The 22,878-nt window shown below is 42.1% G+C and overlaps 2 protein-coding genes across 2 annotated transcripts in view; both read left to right on the forward strand.

Moving 5' to 3' along the window:
• spef2 (sperm flagellar 2) overlaps nt 1-14,582 on the forward strand; it is a 15,799-nt gene extending 1,217 nt beyond the window's left edge. Inside the window, exons 2-39 of the mRNA XM_008294067.1 lie at nt 37-139; nt 258-510; nt 893-1,063; nt 1,350-1,490; nt 1,593-1,669; nt 1,819-2,032; nt 2,265-2,453; nt 3,771-3,958; nt 4,906-5,071; nt 5,168-5,384; nt 5,489-5,562; nt 5,766-5,832; nt 5,901-5,941; nt 6,108-6,211; nt 6,364-6,611; nt 6,743-6,815; nt 6,900-7,054; nt 7,139-7,348; nt 7,900-8,033; nt 8,374-8,501; nt 8,910-9,045; nt 9,165-9,302; nt 9,445-9,590; nt 9,672-9,740; nt 9,849-9,927; nt 10,179-10,238; nt 10,317-10,456; nt 10,563-10,678; nt 10,812-10,950; nt 11,278-11,350; nt 11,443-11,590; nt 11,683-11,789; nt 12,058-12,240; nt 12,502-12,594; nt 12,783-12,953; nt 13,126-13,341; nt 13,842-13,964; nt 14,276-14,582. Coding sequence (XP_008292289.1) covers nt 37-139; nt 258-510; nt 893-1,063; nt 1,350-1,490; nt 1,593-1,669; nt 1,819-2,032; nt 2,265-2,453; nt 3,771-3,958; nt 4,906-5,071; nt 5,168-5,384; nt 5,489-5,562; nt 5,766-5,832; nt 5,901-5,941; nt 6,108-6,211; nt 6,364-6,611; nt 6,743-6,815; nt 6,900-7,054; nt 7,139-7,348; nt 7,900-8,033; nt 8,374-8,501; nt 8,910-9,045; nt 9,165-9,302; nt 9,445-9,590; nt 9,672-9,740; nt 9,849-9,927; nt 10,179-10,238; nt 10,317-10,456; nt 10,563-10,678; nt 10,812-10,950; nt 11,278-11,350; nt 11,443-11,590; nt 11,683-11,789; nt 12,058-12,240; nt 12,502-12,594; nt 12,783-12,953; nt 13,126-13,341; nt 13,842-13,964; nt 14,276-14,530 — 5,345 coding nt within the window. The 3' untranslated portion in view covers nt 14,531-14,582. The remainder of the gene's footprint in view (nt 1-36; nt 140-257; nt 511-892; nt 1,064-1,349; nt 1,491-1,592; nt 1,670-1,818; nt 2,033-2,264; nt 2,454-3,770; nt 3,959-4,905; nt 5,072-5,167; nt 5,385-5,488; nt 5,563-5,765; nt 5,833-5,900; nt 5,942-6,107; nt 6,212-6,363; nt 6,612-6,742; nt 6,816-6,899; nt 7,055-7,138; nt 7,349-7,899; nt 8,034-8,373; nt 8,502-8,909; nt 9,046-9,164; nt 9,303-9,444; nt 9,591-9,671; nt 9,741-9,848; nt 9,928-10,178; nt 10,239-10,316; nt 10,457-10,562; nt 10,679-10,811; nt 10,951-11,277; nt 11,351-11,442; nt 11,591-11,682; nt 11,790-12,057; nt 12,241-12,501; nt 12,595-12,782; nt 12,954-13,125; nt 13,342-13,841; nt 13,965-14,275) is intronic.
• Nucleotides 14,583-15,750: 1,168 nt separating this feature from the next.
• On the forward strand, nt 15,751-20,189 carry LOC103366364 (UDP-glucuronosyltransferase 3A1). The gene is made up of 10 exons (XM_008294068.1): nt 15,751-16,328; nt 16,499-16,600; nt 16,700-16,820; nt 17,006-17,169; nt 17,338-17,502; nt 18,118-18,326; nt 18,551-18,696; nt 18,837-18,922; nt 19,498-19,717; nt 19,810-20,189. The coding sequence occupies exons 1-10, from the start codon at nt 16,247-16,249 to the stop codon at nt 20,075-20,077; spliced, it is 1,563 nt and encodes a 520-aa protein (XP_008292290.1). The 5' UTR covers nt 15,751-16,246; the 3' UTR covers nt 20,078-20,189.
• The last annotated feature ends 2,689 nt before the right edge of the window (nt 20,190-22,878 follow it).

Below are 22,878 nucleotides of genomic sequence, written 5' to 3' on the forward strand. Positions count from 1 at the left end.
ATGTTTGTGTAAATGACTGCATGCTCATCTTCACAGAGCCAGACACCTTCGCCAATGATTTCTCCAGTGGCTACCTAATTGGGGAGGTTCTGCATAAATATCAGCTGCAGAAGGATTTCAGTATGTTTATGAAGAAAGAGTGAGTCGCCCTTTCTGTCAGTCACGTTCCTAGATTTTTTTTATATCTTTGTTGATATGTAAAGTAATTTAATGGTATGGCAAAATAACTTTTAAATCCAATCATTGTTTTCTCATAGCACCTCCATCTCCAAAATGAATAATTTTACCCGCATCGAGCCGACTCTTAAGTTGCTGGGGATCTCCTTCGACATAAACACAGCCCAAGACCTGATGCAGGAAAAGCAGGGCGCTGCCACACGCCTCCTTCACCAACTCTATGTCTCTCTTGAAAAGAACAAGAAAGCAGAAATCGGTGGGACAATGATGGAAATCATGCAGCCTTCAGCCAGCGCAAACCTGCACAAAAAGGAGCATGAGATCTACTCTGATGTAAGGGGGCAGGATGAATGCGTGTGTGGTAATAGGTCAGCTTCTTTGGGCAACAATATGTTTTCCATCCATCCATTATCTATACACCGCTGAATCCTCATTAGGGTCACGGGGGGGCTGCAGCCTATCCCAGCTGACTTAGGGCGAAGGCAGGGGACACCCTGGACAGGTCGCCAGTAACAATATGTTTTGATCAGTAAAAATATATTGAGATAAATATTGTTTCTCTACACCAATACTGAAAAACTGTGTGGTGCTATATGGCATCTATGACTGTGTTTTAGTGTTTGAATGTTTTACGTGTGTTTTCACATTACTAGTTTAATATAGCATTATTATTATTATTTTTTACAAACAGCTGTATTCCTCTCCTTTTATATAGCGACTGCACCAGGTGGTGAAACGCGATGCAGAGCTGAAGCTTCAGAAAATCCCTCAGCACTACGGGGATAAATCCCAGCAATGGTGCGACAGATCTGTGATGAACCATCCTGTCCATCAAAAGAGACGACTCAGAGTCCAGGATGAGAAACAAAGAAAGGATAGTGAGAAGGTACTGGAGTAAAATGCAGTGTTGCCACATGGTTCCACCATGAATATTTCTTTATTTATGACCTGACTTTAAGGTTGTCCACATTTCACATCTTCATCAGCAGGACTTTTTTATGCACTTTCTATCACAAGTGTAGAGTATTTCGGTGTTGGACATTACTATTATCCCGTAGCAGCACAATACATTTTTAGATACCTTTAACACTTTAATGCCAGCTAGCTGCTTGACAGTTGAATAAAGTGAAGTTCATGCGAGTGGCAGTGTTGAACATGTCTGTATGTTGCAGCTCCGAGTGTGTCCTCAGAAGTTCAGTGACATGAACCAGGCCACTAATGTCCAGGTGACCAAACTACCTCCCTACGCTTCAACGCTTAACCTAAAGAAGAGGCAGCAGCAGCAGCAGCAGCGCAAAGAACGACAAGCACAGGTGGGCTCTGGGTGAATGCTTTGATAATTTACTGATCTCTCTTTCATTTTCGGCTCGATGGCACAGGCTCTTAATGTTCTTATTGCATTTTTGTTTATGCAGACAGTCCAGACAGACATAGCCCAGTTTGAGACAAACAAAAAGAAACTGGTCACTTCTGGTTTTGCCTCCTCTTCAAGGTAAGAAAAAAGGGAGCGTTCATTTAGTTAGAATTGTATTTGTGTCGTATTCTGACATTTAAATGCTTTTATTAATGCAATTTTATCAATATCAGATATCCACTGTCATACAACAACTTTTTATGGGATTTGAACCTTTTCACTTGTAGCGATCAGCCCTCTCCTGCAGATTTCCTCCTTGGTAGCAGCAACCAGGACTGTGAAGTCCCTGGAAGTGGAACTAACATGATGCTACAGTCCAACAGCAAGTACATACAGGAGATCCGGCAGAGACTGGAGGAGAATGCTGTAGCTTGTGAGCAGAGCAAGAAGAGAGTAGATAGATTCCTGGTGGAGCAGTTCAAGGCCCACGAAGCTCAAAAGGTAAAACCTATCCTTGACAAATGTTTATACACCCAAGTTTATTAGAAATAAGCACCCACTAAGGAGGTATGAGAATGTAGACGTTCTTTTTTATAGATCATATGGAACATCTTTTTTGAATTAACCTTATACACATGTGATTCTCTTTGACCTCACATTGTCTGTTCTTTGACGTTTGTCATTTCGATCCAAGATCAGTCAACTAATCAGCCATCTTCGCCCCACGTTTTAGGAGGCGTGGCGAGAGGAGCAGCTCGTGAGGCGTCTGACACGTCAGACTCGGCAGGAGCAGGGCTTGGCCGCTCAGCTACTGCAGACACGTGCGCAGAAGGAGGTGATTCGGGAGAACCGCCTGTTCAGAGAGCAGCAGTACCAGCAGCGGAGGGAGAAGGACTTCCGGGAAGCTCTGGACAGGGAGGCGGTGAGATAGGATGAATAAGGAAGAAGAGTAGCCCTTTGTCAATGATAGTAGTGTCATAGAAGCAAAATGATGTATTTTGATCATTTGTATAGTATGAACAGGGTTTTTAGTATTATGACAAGAAAGAGAGAGACTTGAGGGACTTTGGTACGAATAAAGGTTCAAGTAAGTCTGTGTGAATCATGTCAAAAACACCTTGATGTTTATCTGTTGTCCTTCCAGTGATCACATAATATAATGTAAATGACTAGTGTCTTAGAAAAAAGGCAAAGATACTCAGTTCAGTGTTATTCTCATATAGTAAGTGTTAAGTCATAACTACGGCGACTACCTATAGTTTCCTATTTGTCAGTAAATCCCATGAAAAGACCAGAGCTTACAGCTAATTCCCTGAACCGCACAGATAGGGGGAAATGGGCTTCATCATATTCGGTTGATGGCTGCCGCACAACTTCCGTATAGTGGAAGACTGGAGTGGGGAGAGAGGAAGCCGGGGAGAGGAGGTGTAGTAGGAGGGTGAACGTTGCTCCAAGGAAGGACTGGGACTGGGTGCTCTCCACCGTCTCCTCCTCTTCTTCCACTTCTGCTTCCTCCTCCTCCTTCATCTCTCCCAGGTCCTCCACGCTGCCACCAATAGGCCCAGCAGGCGCAGGGTGGCTGCTGGTGTTACGCTTCCATGTCACCCAATGCAGCAGTGTGTTGTATGTTTAATTGTTTCTGGGCAACAATAGAGTCATATGATAAAGAAGAATAAACTAAACCAGGCTTGGGATACACAACAATACTGGTTAGCAATAACAATTCTTCACTGGTTTTGAATTTTTAATGGGATTTGTTGACAATGTTCATGTTCAATGTTCAACATTTTATATAATAATAATAATAATAATCAGTATATTGTATGGTGCAATGGTCGTGTCAACAATTTAATTTCCTAGTCAACCCGAGTAGAATTCTGTGGAATCAAGTCGCCATTTAAAAAGTGAAAGCACCTTGTTGAGGAGATCATGTAGAAATCGTACAATCAAATGTGCATACATGCTTTCATTGGGTATTATTGACTCTGTGTCTTTTGGCAAACCAGGAATTTACTATTTACTTACTGAAGCATCAGATGCACAGTAAGAAACAACGATTCAAATCCTTTTAATCCTTTTATTGTTTATTTTATTGTCCAAAAATGCATAGTTCTAAGTATTAGACAATAAATAACTCTCTTAACATTGTGTAGCTTGTTTAATCCACTGGTATTTAGCAGGAGCATTTATGTCATGTCCTCTCTACTCATTCCGTCTTTCTGACCGGGGCCTGGTGTAGGTTTTGGCTCAGCAGGCTAAGTTGGACCGTGCAGAGGAGATCAGAAAGGAGCTTGAATTCTGTAACAGGATGGCTGCCGAACGAGCTCACAGCAGATACGAGAAGCACTTTAAGAGCTGCAAGGACATTTTGGAGCAGATAGTGGACTTGGCAACTAAGGTCGGAGAATACCGAAAGCTCACCGGAAAGTACGTAACGTAGCTGCTTTTAGAGATGCAGTAGAAACACGCAAATAGTATTTGGACTCTAAACCTTCATAAACATCAGTTGTTCAGGCAGTTAGTGTGAATATGTGGCGATTCCAAGTTCTAAAAGATGTGTTATTTGGTAGTATTATACTGAGAATGTACTGTATGTAAGTTGTTAAGATGTTTGTGCTTTGGGGACTTCTTGATCTGAAAGATGGGACTATGGCAGGGAGAGGTCAAATCCTCTACTGTATTTACAAAGTTCATTTATTTATTTAAAAAGATAATAAAAAATTAGTAAAACTAGGTCAATTTTTTTTTCCTTTCAAAGAAATAGACTTAAAGACAGTATATATCATGCACCCCTTAAATTAACTTAAGTTCTATTTCAATCTCTTACATATTGGTTTGTTAATTTCATTACTGTGTTTTTTTCCAACATAAAAGGGTATCTTAGGAAAGTCCCAATGAAGTGAAATTTGACTGAAGACTGAAATATTTTATGTCATGTAAAAAGAAAAAACAAAACTGAAGCATTGTGGAGTAGTGCTAACTCTGATGTGAGCTAAATATCTATGAACATTTACAAATATTGCAATACTTCTTGTGCAATTGGCCAGTGTCCAAATAAAGTCAGGAGATGTCGAGGCCCTGTCTGCTTCTTCCTATGATCAAATACACCAGTATACACTGCCCACACAGCCCTGCTCAGTACTCCCTCCTACTCAGAGTCAGATTAAGAACTTCTGTTGAACACTTGTCAGGCTCAGCCAAAAAATGACAAATCTGGAAGACGAAGCGCTGTGCACTAGAGTCGGTTGTGAATGTGAAAGTGGTTCAAACCATTTCCAGATGTATGGCCCAGATTTTATTGTAACCACAATTCCTCTCATTAGCTTTGCCCCCAGTCATTTCTTTTTTTTTTTTTTTCCTGCTGTCATGTCCAGTCTGATTCCAGGGAAGCTGATGAGAGAGTGGAAGGAGTTGCTGTTCAGGGGCCTCCCTCTCTTTGAGCCGGTAAAGGGCCACCAGCCACAGTTTTCTACCCAACTAGACCCCGTAGAGCTTAAGAAGCAAGAGACACTCAACACTCAGGATTATGATGAATACACTGTGAGTTTAAAGTGCAGTAAATCATAAACCGCATTACATCTTTTGACGCTGAAAAGTTTATGTCGGCACTAAACAGAAGCGTGTTATATTTGTCAGAGTATGGTAGGTGAATGGGCGTGGCCAGAGGAAGCAGGGGAGACAAAATTGCCCCCGGCCAACAACGACATTCTTGGACATGTTGTCCACCGACTAAGGAGCGTTGTTCATCCGCCCGTCATGGAACCGCCTGTGTTTCCTAACTTTACCATCAAGGCCTGTGTCCTGGGCAAGATTTGCTCTGGCAAGACCACCTGCCTGGCCAAGATTGCTGAAGGCATGCAAGCATACACACCAACACAATGTCACCCTACCTAACTATGAAATAATATGTTAAATATGGCTATTTTTGTTGCTGAGTTTGTGTTTTTTTTGCTTCAGCACATGGCATCTGTGTCTTGTCGACTGACACACTGATTGAAGAGGCAGTGAATGCTTACAGGAATGGAGAGGAGGTTAGAGATTTACAGTATATCAGCTTTATCAGTATCACTTTTATCTTAATCCAAGCACGTAATTTTGCTCTGAAAAGATTTTTCAGGGGCGTAAAATCTCACAAGTTTCTGCTGTGTTTGCAAAATGTATCAGTCTGTAAACAAAGTGCGTCGAAAGGTCCGCATTGATCGGAAACATTTCACTGTTTGGACAGAAAGTTCAGGACACACAGCAGCAGGGGGAGAAAGACGGCGAGCAGCAGCTTGCATCGTCCACGTCATTGAAATCTGGTGGGTTACTCGCGTATTTATTTATTATTTTATGTGATATGTGTCACTTATAATTTCACTTTTTTCAGATCTTGATACTCAAGAGGAAGGTAAAGACAGTAATGCAAGAGTAAGTATATCCTGTATTCAGTTTATGACACCATTGGCCTTTTTTTCACCAATAAATATAAATTATATATTTTGGAGACTTAAAATATTGAGTATTTTTTTCCTAAATTGTTCTGTACCTGTTAGAAATATAACCCATTTTCTTGCTTACTCATGTCTCTTCTTAGCTGTCTACTCGTGCTGTCCAGGGAGCAGCTGCAGAAAATGAGCTGAGGAAAGGGAAGCCCCTCCCTAATGAGCTATTAGTGGACATTGTAGTCGAGGCAATCAGGTAAGCACAAAACCTATGCAACTATAAAATGCTGTATTTAGGATGTAGTTGGTTATATCATGTTCGTTTTAAAATTCACAATGTCACATCAGTGTAGACAAAATAAAAGAACTCACAAACGTTTTCTGAAATATTTGTTGTGTCCTCAACAGTCAGGTTCCGGCTCAGTCGGGTTGGATCCTGGATGGCTTTCCAGTAGACATCAGCCAGGCTCACCTGCTAGAGGAAGCCCTGGGTGGGTCCGTAGATGCAGGGAATGAAGCTGTAAGCAGCCAGTTGAACCTTGCTGCTGACCCTAATCCACCCAAACCTCCACCGCCTCCTGCTCCGGTGCTGGACTTGGCCCTGCTGCTGGATGTCCCCGATGAGCGTGTGGTCAAACGTGCATTCGATCATATAGGTACACTACACTGATCTTAACACTGGGTATCTCTGTGCAACCAGTCTGCTTGATAGTCTGTGTATGATACAGACACAAGTAAGGAGTTGAATGTTTGTGTTTATGTGGTTTTTCTCCTAAACCAGGTGCAGATACAAATACCGCTGCTGGTACAACCTCCAAACCCACAGACCAAAACTTATACCTGGCACAGATTCCACAAAGGTAATCAAATGGGAGGGCAAACTGAAATAAGTACGACACTGCACAACAGTGTGTTTAGAATCTAACATGACGTTCCTCCTCAAGGATCACAGGTTTTCAGGAAAACTGGCCAGAACTTGAGGAATGGTTTGGCGGAAAGCAAAACATTTTGGTGCGTGTTGATGCAGACGTAGATGACGATGAGCTTTACAGCAGGGTGGAGTCCGTCCTGCAACAAGTTATGCTGGAAGCACAAGAAGGTAAGTGGTTGTCAAATTCCTGCTTTATCATTGTCCTACTCAGAGTCAGTTTCTTCATGGTATTATGACATATTTCCTCATCAGCTCTCGCCTCGCCTCCTGTAAAAGATGCTGTGCTCGACAGTGCAGAAGCTCCAGACTCTTCTTCTCCTTCAGCCACACCTCCACTTCCAGGCCGGCCTCCAGCTCCCACTGACAAAGAGCTCGGCCCCAAAGAGTCCCACTCCAGCCTTAAAGAGAAAAAAGTCAGAAGTGTGACGTCACTTTCCAAATCCAACACACACTCTCCAAGAGGTGACGTCATCTGTAGTCTGTGGATTACACATTACATTTGGTATTTGAAAGTCAGTTTTGGTCACGAAAGAAACTCAGCCCATCAGTATTATATTAGTACAAGTTCTATTTATTTTAAACATGATGTATTGTTGACAGTTTCATGTCTTTTGGATGGCAGATTAGACTCTTTTTTTTTGGTTATGTAGACACAATTAATGTTCCAAACATACCAAACTGATATAGTAACGATTTGGAAAAACCTTCCCTGTGAGACTAAGTCCAGAGAGTAGACTCATAGATGTATGCTGCCTGTAACACCGTTATGTTGACTGATTTGTTGAAGGTAATTTAAATATGATACCTGTTGTTGGGTAGTCTGGCACTATTTTAGAGTGCTTTGGTGCTAAATCGCCTTCTCACTGCTGTAATCAACAAGGAAACTGTCATTATCAGTTTTTATTTGATTCAATTAAGTTAATCTGATACTATGGTTGTTATTATATATTGATTAACATTCAGTAATTAGATTTTTTTGAAAAATAATGTATGTTTCTTCTGGCTAATAATAGGGCACTCTGGAAATGCATCAGCTTCTTCAGTGTCCAATGAGGACTCGCAAACAGTCGCCAAGAACCCAACCGAGTCCGTCTCTTCCTGCCCAACTTCCTCCAGCCAGGCCTACGTGGACAAACCTCTTCCCTCCGTAGGATACAACTTCTACTTCTGTTTGTTTGCCTTAGAGTTCTATTTGTCTTTGTTTTGCTTGTTCGTGTCGGGGGAGAACCTGTAATCTCTTTTCATCCTGAAATATGTGGTTTTGTCGACAAAATATGACATGACATTTAAATGCTCTGACGGGGGTTAAAGCAAAGTGGCTTTCTAATCAGATTCAGCCTGTGAGCTCGTGGTCTCCTGCCTGTGTTTCCCTCCAGTTTATATCAGTTACGTGACATCTTACGCTGTATCTTGTTTTCTTTTATTGTTCTCTATTTTCTTGTACCCCCTCCTTTGTTTATATCTTCCCCTCCCTGTCTTATCTCTAGGAGATACCAAAGCACCTGAGCCTTTACTGGGATGAGTTGTGTAATTCTTATGTGAACAGCGCAAAGAAAGTGATGCAGCAGCTTCGCTCACAACGCACTGATCTCAATCATCACCTGTACAACGTCAGGTACTCTGCCAGACCATTCTGGTAGTGTGAACATGTTTATTTCAGGTTTCACACTAACAACAGACAAGCACATTAGAATGTACATAATGGGAATCTTTCTCTCTATACATCTAACAGCGTGGCTAGCCACACACCTAGAGCCAATAACAGCCTGTTAACTACAATTACTTTTTCCTTTTTATCCTTTTAGTACTAGATTTTGCTGTTTATGTTCATTGCCGCAGGTTGTGTATGAAACTTGAACAGTGTTAGTCCCAGGTTATTCTTGTTTTTTTGTATGATATGACTCAGCTTTACATACCATTAGCTCCTTTGTCAGAGATGCTTTTCAAGTCAACAAAAATCTATGGAATATTTGATGAATACTACATTTATTCGTACCTTTTCCCTGGTTCTTGGTGTCTGCAGAGAGGGTTACAAGCATTACTTGAGGCGTCCAGATTTGAAGCAGGAGTTGGTGTCTCAGTGGCAGAAGGATTTCAACAGCGTCCCTGATGATATGAGAAAAGAGGACACCAACGCAGAACTGCACTTGAGACTGGATGTAAATAGAACTTGTGCTCTGATACAAAACAAACATTCTTAAACTAATCAAAAAATATTATATAAACTGTCCTAAATGTTAAAATATAAAATACTGGCGCTGTTTTGATACCTGCACAGGAACTGCGTGAACGTTTGTGGGACATTAGTGACAAGCGTAAGGAGAAGGACGAGCAAGAGAGGACTGCTCTCATGTGCGACAGATGGTTGGAGGAGCACACCGCCGTCCTCGTCAACCAGCACTCTGCACTAATCCAGGTAACTGTGGTGATTTCTTTTTTTAATTCTGCAAATTTATAAGCTGATGTATTCTGTTGTGTTAAAGGCACGTTTATTGTCAACATTTGGTGTGACTTATTTTTGGACAAGATCATAATCTTGGATTGTTTATGTTGTACAGGTGGAGCTGAACCGTTTCCAGAAGACCCTCCATTTTCTCAGGGTCTACTATTTGAGCATGTACACGCAGGTGCTGCCAGAACCACCGAGCAAACTGGCCTCTATCCCCCTACTGGAGACCCCAGAAACCAAGGATCAGAATGAGAGGCAAGCAACAACTTGTTAAACATGTTAATACAAGACAGTAAAATAAAATGACAACGCTGTGAATAGTTTATGTGCTACCAGTAATCACCCACCAGGCACAAGTCTGTTAAGTCACATGGACGATGGAGAGGACAGGAAGAAAACTAAATTGTCAGGAAGAAGCTCTACAGTGCTTCCTTCAAGTTTTCTGCAGTGTTTGATGTCCGCTCAAGTAATTTGTACTCGTGCATATACGAACAATTCCCTCCTCTTCTCACGTACTCTCCTCCTCAGACGTCCTGACTCCTCAAAAGGGGGCTCTGACACAAAAGGCCAGGACCAGACAGAACCTCTTCAGGTCTTTCTTTATGTACTTTTCAATAACTTTGATTTTTTTAGTCCTCCTCAAGGTCTGTAACTGATTCATAGTTACTATACTGTATTATGTACCTTGCTGTCTTTGTTGATTTTAGACTTTTCCTTTTGGTTGACAAAGGAATTTTTTTGTCATTCTCAATGAATTTAAATGTATTTTGCAAACTTGTACCTTGAAACACCCTGACGCTTACTTAATGTATTAATATTGACCCTTTTTGTAATCTGCTCCAGCAACCAGAGGAGAAACTGATCAGTGACTTCGAGGGCGCGCTCACAGCCATCGACAAACTGGTAATGCCGTGTATCAGTTTAAGAGTTTGCATGAGCGTGTTATTGCATTTCTAACCTGCATGTTATTCATATGTACAGGTGTCAGCAGAAGCCCACCAGAGGGAGACAAAAGAGCAAAAGGAGAAAGTACAAGAGAAGGAGAAGGAGAAAGAGAAGGCCTCTGAAAACCCAAAGAAAACGAAAAAGGGAAAGCAGTCAGCAAAAAAGCAGAAAGGCATGTCTCTTGTAGAGTATGAAGAAATGTTGAGAGGTGCCTTCTAGCATTTCACTGTGTGTTTCAGGAGGTCTTTCATGTCACACATTCTGTTGCTCAGGTCTACCAAGCCCACCCCCGGCACCGAGCCCTGCACCAGCCGATGACAGAAACTCAGAGAAGACTCGTGATCAGGAAGTTAGAGAAAAAATACACAAGGAATACACAGCTGCATTGAACGCTGAGGGTACACACACACATAGACACACACTAAGAGATGTAGTGGCTTCTTTATTTTGTAATATTTTACCTATACACTAAATATATGGTCAAGATGTGTATATAATTGTGTTTTGTGCGCATGTGTGTGTGTTTTCTAGAGAATGCAGCAAAGGTGCGCATTGCACTGGTGAAAGGTCACGGTCTGGTGATGTTACACTCCCTGCAGAGCCGAGCAGAACAGGCCTTCAGCAGTATGGAGAAGTGGTTAGCAGCACGCTACCTCGCAGAAATGAAGAGGTATGGTTCAGTGTATGATCATGTATGGTACGGTGTGGTTAGGCCGTGTCTGCATACAGTGGGATCTGTTGAATTGGTATTGATTAGTGTGTTAAAAAATCTCTGTGTCATGTCAGAATGCAATATGTGTGAATGTAGCCCTGAAAATAAAGCGAAGTGTTCCTAAAGTTACTCTGAAATTATATAGAAAAACACATTCTTCTTGTAAAATAACAAACTGAATATGTATATAAAAAGAGCACATATAGATATATTCAGATATATATATATTTTTGTCATTGATTATGTAAAAGAAACACATTTTATTTGTGTCTCCCCTCTCTCTAGTATTGACCAGTTATCTGATGTGGTTCACCACAGCATAGAGGCTGGTGCTAAGCTGCAGAATAAGCTGATGTTGGTATGCAGTAGCTTCATGCTTTTTTTTAAGATATTAGAATTGTTTTTCAGTAGTGTGACATTTGACCGTGTTCTCCATTTTCACTTCTACAGGAATGTTCTGACTTCTATCTGAATGGAGACCACCACATGGTGCCTGACCCTGCTCCCCCTCCCCATCCTCCTTCACCCACACAGTCCACCCGAACTATCACTCAGCTAGAGTCACTCCACCAAAAGCTATGCGACATTGCTCCATCAGGTACATATAAGGGATGCTAGCTGGTGTAACTGGATCAATTGATCCTCCTCTCCACATCCATCATTCATTTCTTCCTGCTTTCTGGCTTTTAGGTCTCATGTCCAGTTCTAAGTTTTCCAGTTTTCTCAAGGGTGTCTCCTCTGGTGAAATGGGCAAATGCATCTTGCCTGAGCCCCGGGGGGACACAAATGAAGCACAGGTAGTTAGCCAACAAATGTCTTTAAAATAAAATAATAACAAGAAACCATTTCTGTTAGGAGGGGGGCAGCAGACCTAGCTGGAATCACATCATCCTTGGTGCTTTGCCAATATTAACATGATGTTCAAGCAAATAGGGCATATTTAATTCAAAGCAAAACAAAACGCATTTCTGAACTTCATTGTTCAGTAGTTTGCATAATCTAAACAGTCAAATAAAAGACACATTACAGAGCTTCAAGCATGGCTGTTTTCTTTCCTGTCCCCAGATGATGGAAATCGTATCTTTGCTAATGGACGGTTATGAGCTGATCGACTGGCGTCGGTTTCTGCTCAGTGCTGCTCTTCCTTGGCCATTTCCCTCCTTAACACAGCTGCTGGCTGTGCGACAGCGTTTTAAGGCAGCAGATGCTGGTGATGCAGGCTATATACACAAGGAACAGTATCTACAGGTTTGCTGATTTGCTGGTTTGATATTTCTGTGTTTTTTTTTTAAATCACTTTGAGTCCTTCTGCTCTGGATAAACCAAGTTATTTATCCACTTGCTTTTCTGTCATTACTGTGTACTCAGACTCATTCTATGAGCAGGCCTGGGTTCAGGTTAATGTGACAACACATTTAGATTATATTGTTTACTTTATGTAGTATTAAATAAAAACTGTAATGTAAAAATATATGGTTAAGTTGCTTTGCTTGCCTCACATACCAACAGATTGAGTTGTGGTTTTCCCATGAGAGTGTCCAGACGGTTCCTGAGGACCCCCCTGAACCTGCACCGTTTGACCACCTGGCTAACCTACGTGAGGTGACTGACTTGAGTTCATTTCGATTCCTTAATTGGGAAACTAAGGTGTCACAAACAACATTAAAGACATACATGTTTTGTGATTTATGCCAAAGGAAGGAACTGACATATAGCACTCTGGTAGGGGATACAGTCATTCACTTTGTTAAATATAAAATAAATGAACACTAACGTTTGTTCCTTCTCAGTTCTTTTTCCAGCTGTTTGCAGACCACTCCTTTTCTCCCTCTCGACTGGATTACGTTTCCATGCTGCAGTACTTTGCAGCCGACCCTAACCCCAGACAGGGTTTCATCAGGGCACTCAGCGTCGTGATGGGGCAACATCTCCAGCTCTCCTCGCTGGACCATCTTGTCAAGGTGAGTAAAGAAAATTAAATAAAATCAACTGCTTTCTTATCTCATGTTGCAAAAACAATATTTGTATCGCCAGTGTTTTCAGAATTATGCTAGAATGATACGACAGCATGTGTCTGGTGGTTTGTTTTGGGATAAAACATGTAAGTGTTACGATTGTGTGTTGTGTATACAGTCTATGCCCCGTATGGAAGAAGCTACAGAGCTCACTTCCTCAGAACTTGATGGAGACTACAAGGAAGAAGAGCCTCTGTGTGCGTCGAGCAGTTTGTTTGGCGAGCAAGGAGTGTCGATCTCTGCTCTCCTCGCTGTCATCTGCCACAAAATCACCGAACAAAAGGACGACAGCCCCCGTCCTCCAGGCTGCCTGAGTCGGGAGGAGCTTACTGAGGTACATCCCTATAAAGTTAATGATGCACATAAACGATTGGTTAAGACAATTAGGGAAAGAAATAACTCACTAAATAGATGGAAAATGTGTTTCCTCATGGCAAGAGCTTGTTTTCATTCGTTTTACCATCAATGTGCCCCTTTAAAGGCATAGTCTGTTTTATTTAAGCTGTAAAACACAACTATAAGGTGTGAGCTTTACAGTTAAAGTGTTTCCTTCCTGACTTGTTTTACAGGACAACACGAGGGATTGTAATGCAACCATAATTCGTATGTTATGGGGAGAATTCATGCTCTGATTTATAAGTTTCGATCAGTTAGGATGCACCTTATCCCATGATGGAGGGAAATAAATTGTACCATCTGGCAATCATTGTTTCTATGGGTTTGCAGAATACCGTAAGAAACTGAGGAGTCTGAAAAACTCTAAAGAATACTTTTCTATGCTTAATTATTGGCTCTTCCCACATGGTAATACTATTTCTCCCCGCTTGCCTCTAGAGCCTGGTGCAGCTATTCAGAGAGCTGGGATACGAGCCCGAGGACCGCGTTCCGTTCTCCGTTCTCTCTCAGCATCCTTTCATCCAGGTCCTGTTGGAGACCTTGACCCACTACCAACTTGTGGTAAGTCTCCACGAGTCTTGGAGTCTTAAAGTGCTTTATAAATAAAATTGAATTGGATCGGATGTTGACTCATCTGTATTTTTAGTTGCTCCCTTATTCTGACTTGAAAATCCAAAATTACAAACCATTTGTCTTCTGCTGCCACCATCAGTTACACGTACCTGCAACATCATGTGTGAACATTTTCTCATAGCTTATTTTTTATACTGACAAATTTACACGAGGATTAACTTCATCTTTCTCTCCCTCTCTACCGTTCTTTCTTATTTCAAACTTCTCTCTCTCTCTCTCTCTCTCACTTTGTCTTTCAGAGCATCCATAGCGTGCTACTGGCCAGAGATGGGACCAAGTCCTTGTTTTGCATGTCAGAGTCGAGTCCCAAGTCGAGTCCTGAGTCTGGACAGTCGAGCCCTGAGTCTGGACAGTCGAGTCCCAAGTCTGGACGGTCGAGTCCCGAGTTGAGGCCCGAGTCTAGACAGTTGAGTCCGAGTCTCGAGTCCAAGCTCCCATCTCTGCTACAGGCACATCAGGATGAAGGCGAGTCAGACAGCGTGACAGGTTCCTGAAGGACAAGACAACACACGGCACACGTACATGCTGCTGTCTGCATTTACTTAAAAAAATAAATATATGTTACTTTGGCCACATGTGAAAACTTTCATTACATTTATGTTTGAAATGTTTGTACTTGGGCTGCAAGGTGGCGCAGTTGGTTAGCACTGTTGCCTCGCAGCAAGAAGGTGGGGGCACCGGGACCTTTCTGCGTGGAGTCTCCATGTTCTCCCCGTGCAGCGTGGGTTCTCTCCGGGTTCTCCGGGTTCTCCGGCTTCCTCCCACAGTCCAGAAACATGTTGAGGTTAATTGGTGATTCTAAATTGTCCGTAGGTGTGAATGTGAGTGTGCTTGGTTGTCTGTCTCTAAGTGTAGCCCTGTGATAGACTGCTTACCTGTCCTAAGTCAGCTGGGCTAGACTCCAGCCTCCCCCCACAACCCTAGTGAGGATTAAGCAGTGTATAGATGATGGATGGATGGGTGTTTATGCTTATTTCAATGTTGAAAGAATAGATGTGCGATCAAACCTCGATTCAGAAACGACTATAACTAATGAAGGCTGGAGTTGGAACATACTTGCGACGACAATAATAACATCAATGGTGGCAGGATTGACCCCTGTGACTCACTTCTTTTTTTTTTTTTTTCCTCCTGATACACTCCAGCAGTTTTTCTGACTGACTTGTTTTTCTAATGACCTCTCTGACACAGAAAAGCACCGGTTGCGGTTACAATGAGTTCATTGTCCAGGATAACCTACATGTCAAGCCTGACTTGCCAGTCACTGGCTGCCAGGGCGTCCACAACCCCACCACGGTTCATTCAGCACTAATGTGTCATGGTAGCTACTCACTGCTGTTAAATTAATGTGCATGCTGTGTGAAAAAAACAGATTTTTAAAAAGAGGTATCTAAACAATTTTAAATAAATAATTAAGTAATAATCTGTGTTGTAAGAAATATTTTTATTACTGCAAACAAAATAACTTGTTTAAGCATAAATTATCCAGATTCAGTGCAGGTGTCTCAACAAATATTATTATTATTCATTAATTAAGTGCTTTCCTGCTCTTATTGTTGTTGAGCTTTCTGTCAGGAACCTCGAGAGGATGAAACTCCTCTTAACATTTTCATTTGTCTAATCTGATAGGGGCTTGGGGAACCCCTCACCCCCCTGTCCCACCACCCTTTCTCTCTCTTTCCCTCCCTTTCACTATCAGTGCAGCTCTTGGACTTCTCAGTGTCTGACTTTTAGAGGAAATAGAGCTTCTCACGTGTGTCACATAGACAGAATCAGACTTGCACTCAGAACCTCTCAAATTATAAGGAATCAATCGGCGCCTTAATGTTGGATTTTTTTACTTTTATTACAAGATAACGCGTGCTGGATGCATTTTAGGTCCACTGGAAAAGGACTTGAGGTTTCCCCTTTATCAACCTGACACTGCAGTAAAAGAAGCTCTACTCCTGGACCGGACCTCACCTGGTGTAAGGATGAGTTTTCAAAGAACGCGACTTTTCTGTGTTTTATTTTGGTAATTTTTCACTGCTGGATGTTTTTTTGGTTTTTTTTTGGTGGAAACTTTTCTGGACCACACCTGATTTTTTTTGGAGCTGTCTGCTGGATCTGCAGAGTTAAGTTTCTCTAAAGGAAGGTTGATTTCAGTTTATTTTTGAATTGGAAGAGAGACAGTTTGCTTGCAGGTCAGTGCGCGGTGCTCCAATAGCAGCATGGAGATTGTATTTTGGACGTTTTCTCTTCTGGCTCTTCCACTGCTTCAGTCTGCCAAGATCCTGACTGTCTGTCTGATTGGTGAGTAGTGGAGTAAAGAGTCCTTTAGTCGTTGTAATAGAAGTATTTACTGTAGCTATCTGTGAAGTGTTTGTGAAAGAACCTCCTCTGTATGTGGCAAACAGCGAGACGTATATTTCTATCTCATAGTGATAGCATGACTCATTTTGGAAATGTCTCCTCTCCCACAGGAGGAAGCCATTACTTGTTACTGGATGAAATTTCTCATAGCTTACACCAACATGGCCACGAGGTCCGCATGCTCTTGCAACTGGGCAACCCGGTTATTACAGGTATATTGTGCACACACACACACACACACACACACACCCACACACACACACACACATACAGAGTCACTATTGTTACCATAATGTTTCTGCTCCTCCCAGGTCTTTCCTACGCAGGTCGGGCCGACAGCTACAAGAGAAGCAGCTGGTCTGTGGGAGAAAAGTACATCAAAGAATACAACGCCTGGTTCCTGGAGCAACAAACACAGTTCTTACTGGGAAGGTATCACACTGATTTTAGGAGTTTGCACATATAAGTACAGCAGGAGAGACAGATGAGCTCTTCTTATACTGATGCCCAATTTGTCAGCTTTGATTAACGTGAACATGAAATGTTTAATAATTGTCTCTAACAGCATTTTAATAGATCAGATTTAAGCTGCCTCACTGCTCTGTCTCTCTGATCAGGGATGATTTTAATGGCTTTCTGAACTTCATGGGACACCTGTCCTTCCAGTGTGACAAGCTGTTGGGGGACAAAGAAATAATAACGTCGCTTCAGAGGGAAAGCTATGACATGGCCATCCTGGATGCTTTTAACCCCTGTTCCTTCATCGTGGCACACAAACTTGGTATAACTTCCCTTTATGTCACTACTACTATCATCCTTTCAGTCTAACCATTATTACAGTAATACACCAATAAGGCACTTCCGTTGTTTTCAGATTGCAGATACATTAAAATGTGCTGGTTCAAACAGTCAGCCAGATTTATTGTCCGTTACTCTTGATTTACCCCAGGTGTCCGCTACGTGGCTTTCTACCCCGGCAGTCTGAACGGTCCTCTGTCCATCGCCCTCCCCAGCCCAGTCTCCTACATTCCAGTCTTTGGCTCCCGGCTGTCCGACCACATGAACCTCTGGGGACGTGCAAAGAACCTCTTTTATTCTTTCTTGGCTCCTGTAGGTAAGAATGCTGTTACATTAGAGATCACATATTGCCAGAGTAGAAGCCTTCACTTCACTGTTTGTTCTGAGCATTGTTCTTTTTTCTTTTTTATCATGAATGTACCATGTGTGTATACTCTATGCCGATCTCATTCTCCTCTTATTTATAATATACTGGCTCTGTAGTATTATTCTTATTATTTGTCTTTCATTTAAGTTCAGCAACACTTGCCATTAGCACACAATCTTAAAACAGCACTTCATTCTGTTCTTTAAATCTTTCAGTGTCCTCTATTTTATTTATTTATTTAGGCTAATATTCCACTTGCACATGGTGAAGATGTTTAAATGTGTCTTCAGTTTAAATCTGGTTTTGTTTCTCCAGTCTAACAACATTTAGATCTACAGTAGCCTGCAGACAGGAGTGAGATTTTTTCTCATTATCATAGTAAATCAAAGCTTCCTGACATTATCCACCAACTTTATATTTCTCACAGACAGAATGCTCTGAATATTTTTTTAAACTAGCCCGTAAGCGGTTCAGCTAACACCTATTAAATAAGTCGGTATGATTATTGTATCTAAATGGCTTTCAACGGGTATTTCTGATGACGTCTTGTGTCTCATATCAAAGGTCAGGAAATCGTGTGGTCGATATTTAAGGAAGTCACCGAGCGCCACCTAGAGTCGGGCCCTCCACCTGGTGGTCTGAGCGAGTTACATCAAGGAGCTGAACTCTGGGCCTTCAACACTGACTTCTCACTGGAGTTCCCTCAGCCTCTCATGCCCTACACCGTGCTGGTGGGAGGTCTGCTCAGTAAGCCGGCCAAGCCACTGGAGCAGGTCTCTTCTCTCGATGCTCGAACCTAAAATACACCCGTGAGTGTCAGGTTTTCAAATTAACTGACCTTCTTTTCCTCTCTTTACTTTTCATTGTCCCACTTTCTTTCCTGTCCACTGCTCCTCCTCCCCATGCTCATCCATCTCCCTCTCTTCCTACCTTACCGTACACTCTGCAAACATCCCTCTGCCTACTTTCTTTATCCCCAACCCTTGTGGTCCTGCAGGATCTTGAGTCGTGGATCTCCAGTTTTGGAGAAGCAGGTTTCGTTGTCGTGACTCTGGGGTCTATGGTCTCTTCGGTCTCTGTGGACCCTCTGCTTGTGGAGCTGGTGGCTGGATTCTCCAGGATCCCTCAGGGGGTTCTCTGGAGGTAAACGCACCATAAAGTTCATACAGTAATAAAAAAACCCATCACTTTTAACTTTACAACATATTAAAACAAACCTTGTGTTTTGAATTTATGTCAGTAAGCTGTGGAACATTCCTAAACCTGCAGTGTTGTGCTTGCAGGTATGACTCCCAGCATTGGCCGCTCCACATGGACAGACCTCCCAATCTAAGGCTAGTGGACTGGCTGCCTATTAATGACCTGTTGGGTAGGAGCAGCCTGCCTTTTATTACCCTTTTCTCCAACGATAAAGGCCAGTCACAGGATATTTAAAAAAGAACTTATTAATTGTGGCTACTTTGGACAGTCTGAAAGATGACCAAATTTCAGGATAAATTCTTATCAGATACTTAACAAAGACTGCAGCAGAGGGAAAGAATTTTTCTTTAAATGCGCAGTAAATCCATCCATCCATCCATTATCTATAGACCGCTTAAGCCTCACTCGGGTGGAGCCTATCCCAGCTGACTCAAGGCAAAGACAGGGTTTTCGTAAATACATTAAATAAAAATAAAAAGCCGAATCAATATACCATGGAGGCATCATCCATTTTCTGCTGTACTTTGTTTTTGCCTCATAGTAATGAAAGTGACAGTGTTCATGTGTATATATCTGCCCAACTGGCTTTTGTCAAAAATAAGATCAGCAGTGGTTTGGTCTGTGTTACTTAAACCCTAATTTGTAAGACAGACTGTCCTCATTTGTATGTTTAATCAGTCGGTACTGGACCCAAACAGTCTTACTTCATTTTTTAAGTGCATCTATTTTTTCCGTTTACCCCAGGCCACAAAAAAGCCCGCCTCTTTATCACACATGGTGGACAAAACAGCCTGCTTCAGGCAGTGTACCATGCTGTTCCTGTGCTGGGAATCCCTCTGTTTGGAGACCAGTTTGATAATATGGTGAGGGCTGAGACAAAGGGACTTGGCCTCACCATCAACCCCACACAAATCACCAGGGAGCAGCTCAGTGCCACCATTCAAACACTAATAGAGGACATCAGGTATGAGAAGGGAACGCTCGCCAACATTTGTGATACCAGTAGACTCCCTTTTCTCTTTCTTCAGTAATCTCAGTTGTTTCTCTCGTTTCTAGGTTCAAGTCTTCGGCTTCGTCCCTCAGCAGGATCCACAAATCCCACCCTGTGCCTCCAGCCCTTCGACTCATCCAGTGGGTGGAGCACATTCTGCACAGTGGAGGTGGAACTCATTTAAGGCCAGCTTCACTGGTGCAACCCTGGTACCAGAAGTACATGTTGGACCTGGTGCTTGTTCTCTGTGTGGGGCTTCTCGGACCAGCGGCTCTCGGATGGGCTTTGTGTAGGAACAAGAACAGGAGGGATGAACACCAAAAAATACAGTAGCAGCACACTGGATTTCCTCAAGGACACTAAGTGTACAAATATCAGAACGTTTAAAAAATGTGTTGCCTTCAAATTGTGCAGATACCCAATAAACTACACGTGTTGTAGGCGATTCAGTCAGTTAATTTTTTAATACGTAAACCAAACATTATTTGCTTGCATAAACTTTAATTATCAAGAGGAAAGCACCACTAAGATGAACAATTGCAGATGTTTAATTTAAACAAAGAATAGGCTTTGCAATATTAGCATGCGGCAAATACGTTCAAATTATTCATGCATTTTTAAATAGAGGCTTTACTGTCATTGTGCAAAATACAAGCAAGCACCAGTGCAATATGAAATGCTTTTGAAAATAAAATTAATTTAAAAGGATTTGGCTATATGTACACATAGCACAGGGCAACTAGTAACCAGATAAAACGGTGCAAACGGTGGAGTGCATCTGATGCCATGAGTACCATTGCTCAGCTTGTCGAGTACTTCTTGTGTACTTTCTGCTTTTCCAGCTTCCCGTCAGGTCCTCGGGCTCAGGGTCCGGCCCTCTCCCCTCCCAGCGCCATCATGTCTACCAGACGTCTCATTTGTGCCGCAGCGCCTCGTTGTCCAACACCTCTGTGCCGCTTTGACCTGACTGCGCTGCATTCAGGGGTGTTTGACAGTATGCACACAAACACACACACACATATTCTGACTAAGCTTCTTTGCTGCTTGTGTGTGTTTGCATGCTTCGAACGGCAGCGAACCACATTATGAATGAATGTGGTTTTTGCTTTGGTTTAGGTACATACGTGTGGATAAATTGTAAGTGACACACCTGAATTCTCCAAATCTGCCCCACCTGCAAAGTTTGCATGTGTTCGCATTTGTTCTGGGCAGCGTTCTGGTCTGCTGGCTCTTAAACACCAGCACCACCTGCAAGTCTCAACTCTGACCCCTACACCCTCCTCTGCTGGATTCCACTCAGCCTTCCTTCCCCTGCCCCTAAACAAGACACAAAAGCAGACAGCAATGTTCACGGTCGCTGCTCAAGCCACTGTTGAGAGCCGACCAGGCCTTGGAGGACCCCCTCCGCCCCCCCTCTCTGTTCTGTCCTCCCTTCCACTCCTCACATCTGTGTTGGGGGTTAGCAGGGAGGAAAATATAGATTAGCGGGGAAATAATGACCAATTAGGACAGCTTGTTCTCTGTCCATTCAGCTGTCCGTTCCTTCATTCCTTTCCTGCATTTCATTTGTCTGTTTGTCTGGCAGTTGTGGGTGCCAGTGAGTCGTCCACAGTCTCGCACGCAATCCAAAACAGGCAGGGCGAAGCAGCCAAAAGCATTACGGCACAGCACCACCGGGACACAAAGAAAAAGACAAAAAAAAAAAACAAATCTTATGAAGCAGAAGACGAGCACACCAAGGCAAAGTAGAGCACAGGAAAGAGCAGAGAAGATACGCATCCTGAGAGACGGAAAATAACAGAAATAATAATTAAAATAAAGAATAAAAATAATTAACACAGACAGCTGTCTGAAAATTAACAAATTGTGGCAATTTTAACACTGCAATTGTTGCACCTGTTTTCATTTTTATTTCATTACATTTTATTTGCAACCATAAAAATTACTTCAAAGTGGTTTCGCAACACGTGTCCTCCAGTGACAAGAACAATTAAATCAAAAACAAACCAAAAAAAATGAAGAATTTAATACACTGGACAAGGAAGATGGAGCAAGTGCTGCCCTTGAAACTTTTCATTTTTCTCGAATTACTCAAAAGATTTCAAAGAAGAAATGAGGAATAATTTTGACACACTCACATATAATCATTATAAAAACACGCTGCTGGAAAAAGTGATAGTAAACGACAGAATGGGGAGACAGCAGACTGTGGAGAGAATATGAAGACGGAAACATGCCTTATAGGAATTGTTAAGATTTTATCCAGTGTGTGTCGGGAAGTTCAGATCTGGTGCTGATGTGGTTACAGCCCCATCTAGTGTCCTGAAACTAGGAGCTTTGTTCAATGTGAAGCTAACAAATATTACAGCTTTCTGTACAAGAATTGAGTGTAACTACTCATTACTAAAGATTAAATAATTGTGTTTATTTATTCAAATTAGATTTTTAAAGTTCCAGCTTTTAGGAGGTGATACATCAACTTCTTCTTCTTCATACTACATCATTCCACATAGCTACCAAGCAGGATATTAATAATTTAACATTTGTGCCACTTGAACCAAATTTCCAAGCTGTTTACATATTAATAAAGATAAATTTAAAAAAAAGTCAGTGATGGTCACTAGTGTGGGGGGAATAAAAATAAGACATTACAAAATCAGGCGCTCTTCAAGGGTAGAGCCAGTACAGGACAGTCCAGATGAAATAATAATGTGTGCCCCATTCCTTATTAATGGAACGTATAAGTCGGCCAACCAAAAAGTAGGCAGTGTACTTTAAATATAGAAATCCTTCATTAATACATGGACAAACCAACGTGTCAGGACTGACAGAGTCTTCATCAATAACTGTAATAGTAAAGAATAACATTAATAAGAAGTGGGACATGTATTATTTTTTCATTTTTTGCTGTCAGCGAGTGTATATACTCCCTGAGAACACACAGACTGGACTGCACATGTGCTGGATGATTTATATTCAAGCGAAAATATGAACACACACGAGTCCAGTGGTGAGAACTTAGAATATAAGATCCAGCTGCTGTTTTGTCTGAACCACAGGTGACAGCAGACAGATCAAAAGTCAAAGCCTGTAGCAGGTGAACAGCCATGTTATGTCAATTACTTTGTTTTGGA

This window comes from Stegastes partitus, unplaced genomic scaffold (genome assembly GCF_000690725.1).
Source record: "Stegastes partitus isolate 25-593 unplaced genomic scaffold, Stegastes_partitus-1.0.2 Scaffold935, whole genome shotgun sequence".
Lineage (NCBI taxonomy): Eukaryota > Metazoa > Chordata > Actinopteri > Pomacentridae > Stegastes > Stegastes partitus.

Excerpts from the sequence above, each read along its gene's own strand:
- LOC103366364 (XM_008294068.1), top strand. The coding sequence starts at position 16,247 with ATGGAGATTGTATTTTGGACGTTTTCTCTTCTGGCTCTTCCACTGCTT. Across the intron at positions 16,601-16,699 it reads GGGCAACCCGGTTATTACAG|GTCTTTCCTACGCAGGTCGG; the intron begins GTATATTGTGCA and ends TGCTCCTCCCAG. Across the intron at positions 18,923-19,497 it reads GCCTATTAATGACCTGTTGG|GCCACAAAAAAGCCCGCCTC; the intron begins GTAGGAGCAGCC and ends CGTTTACCCCAG.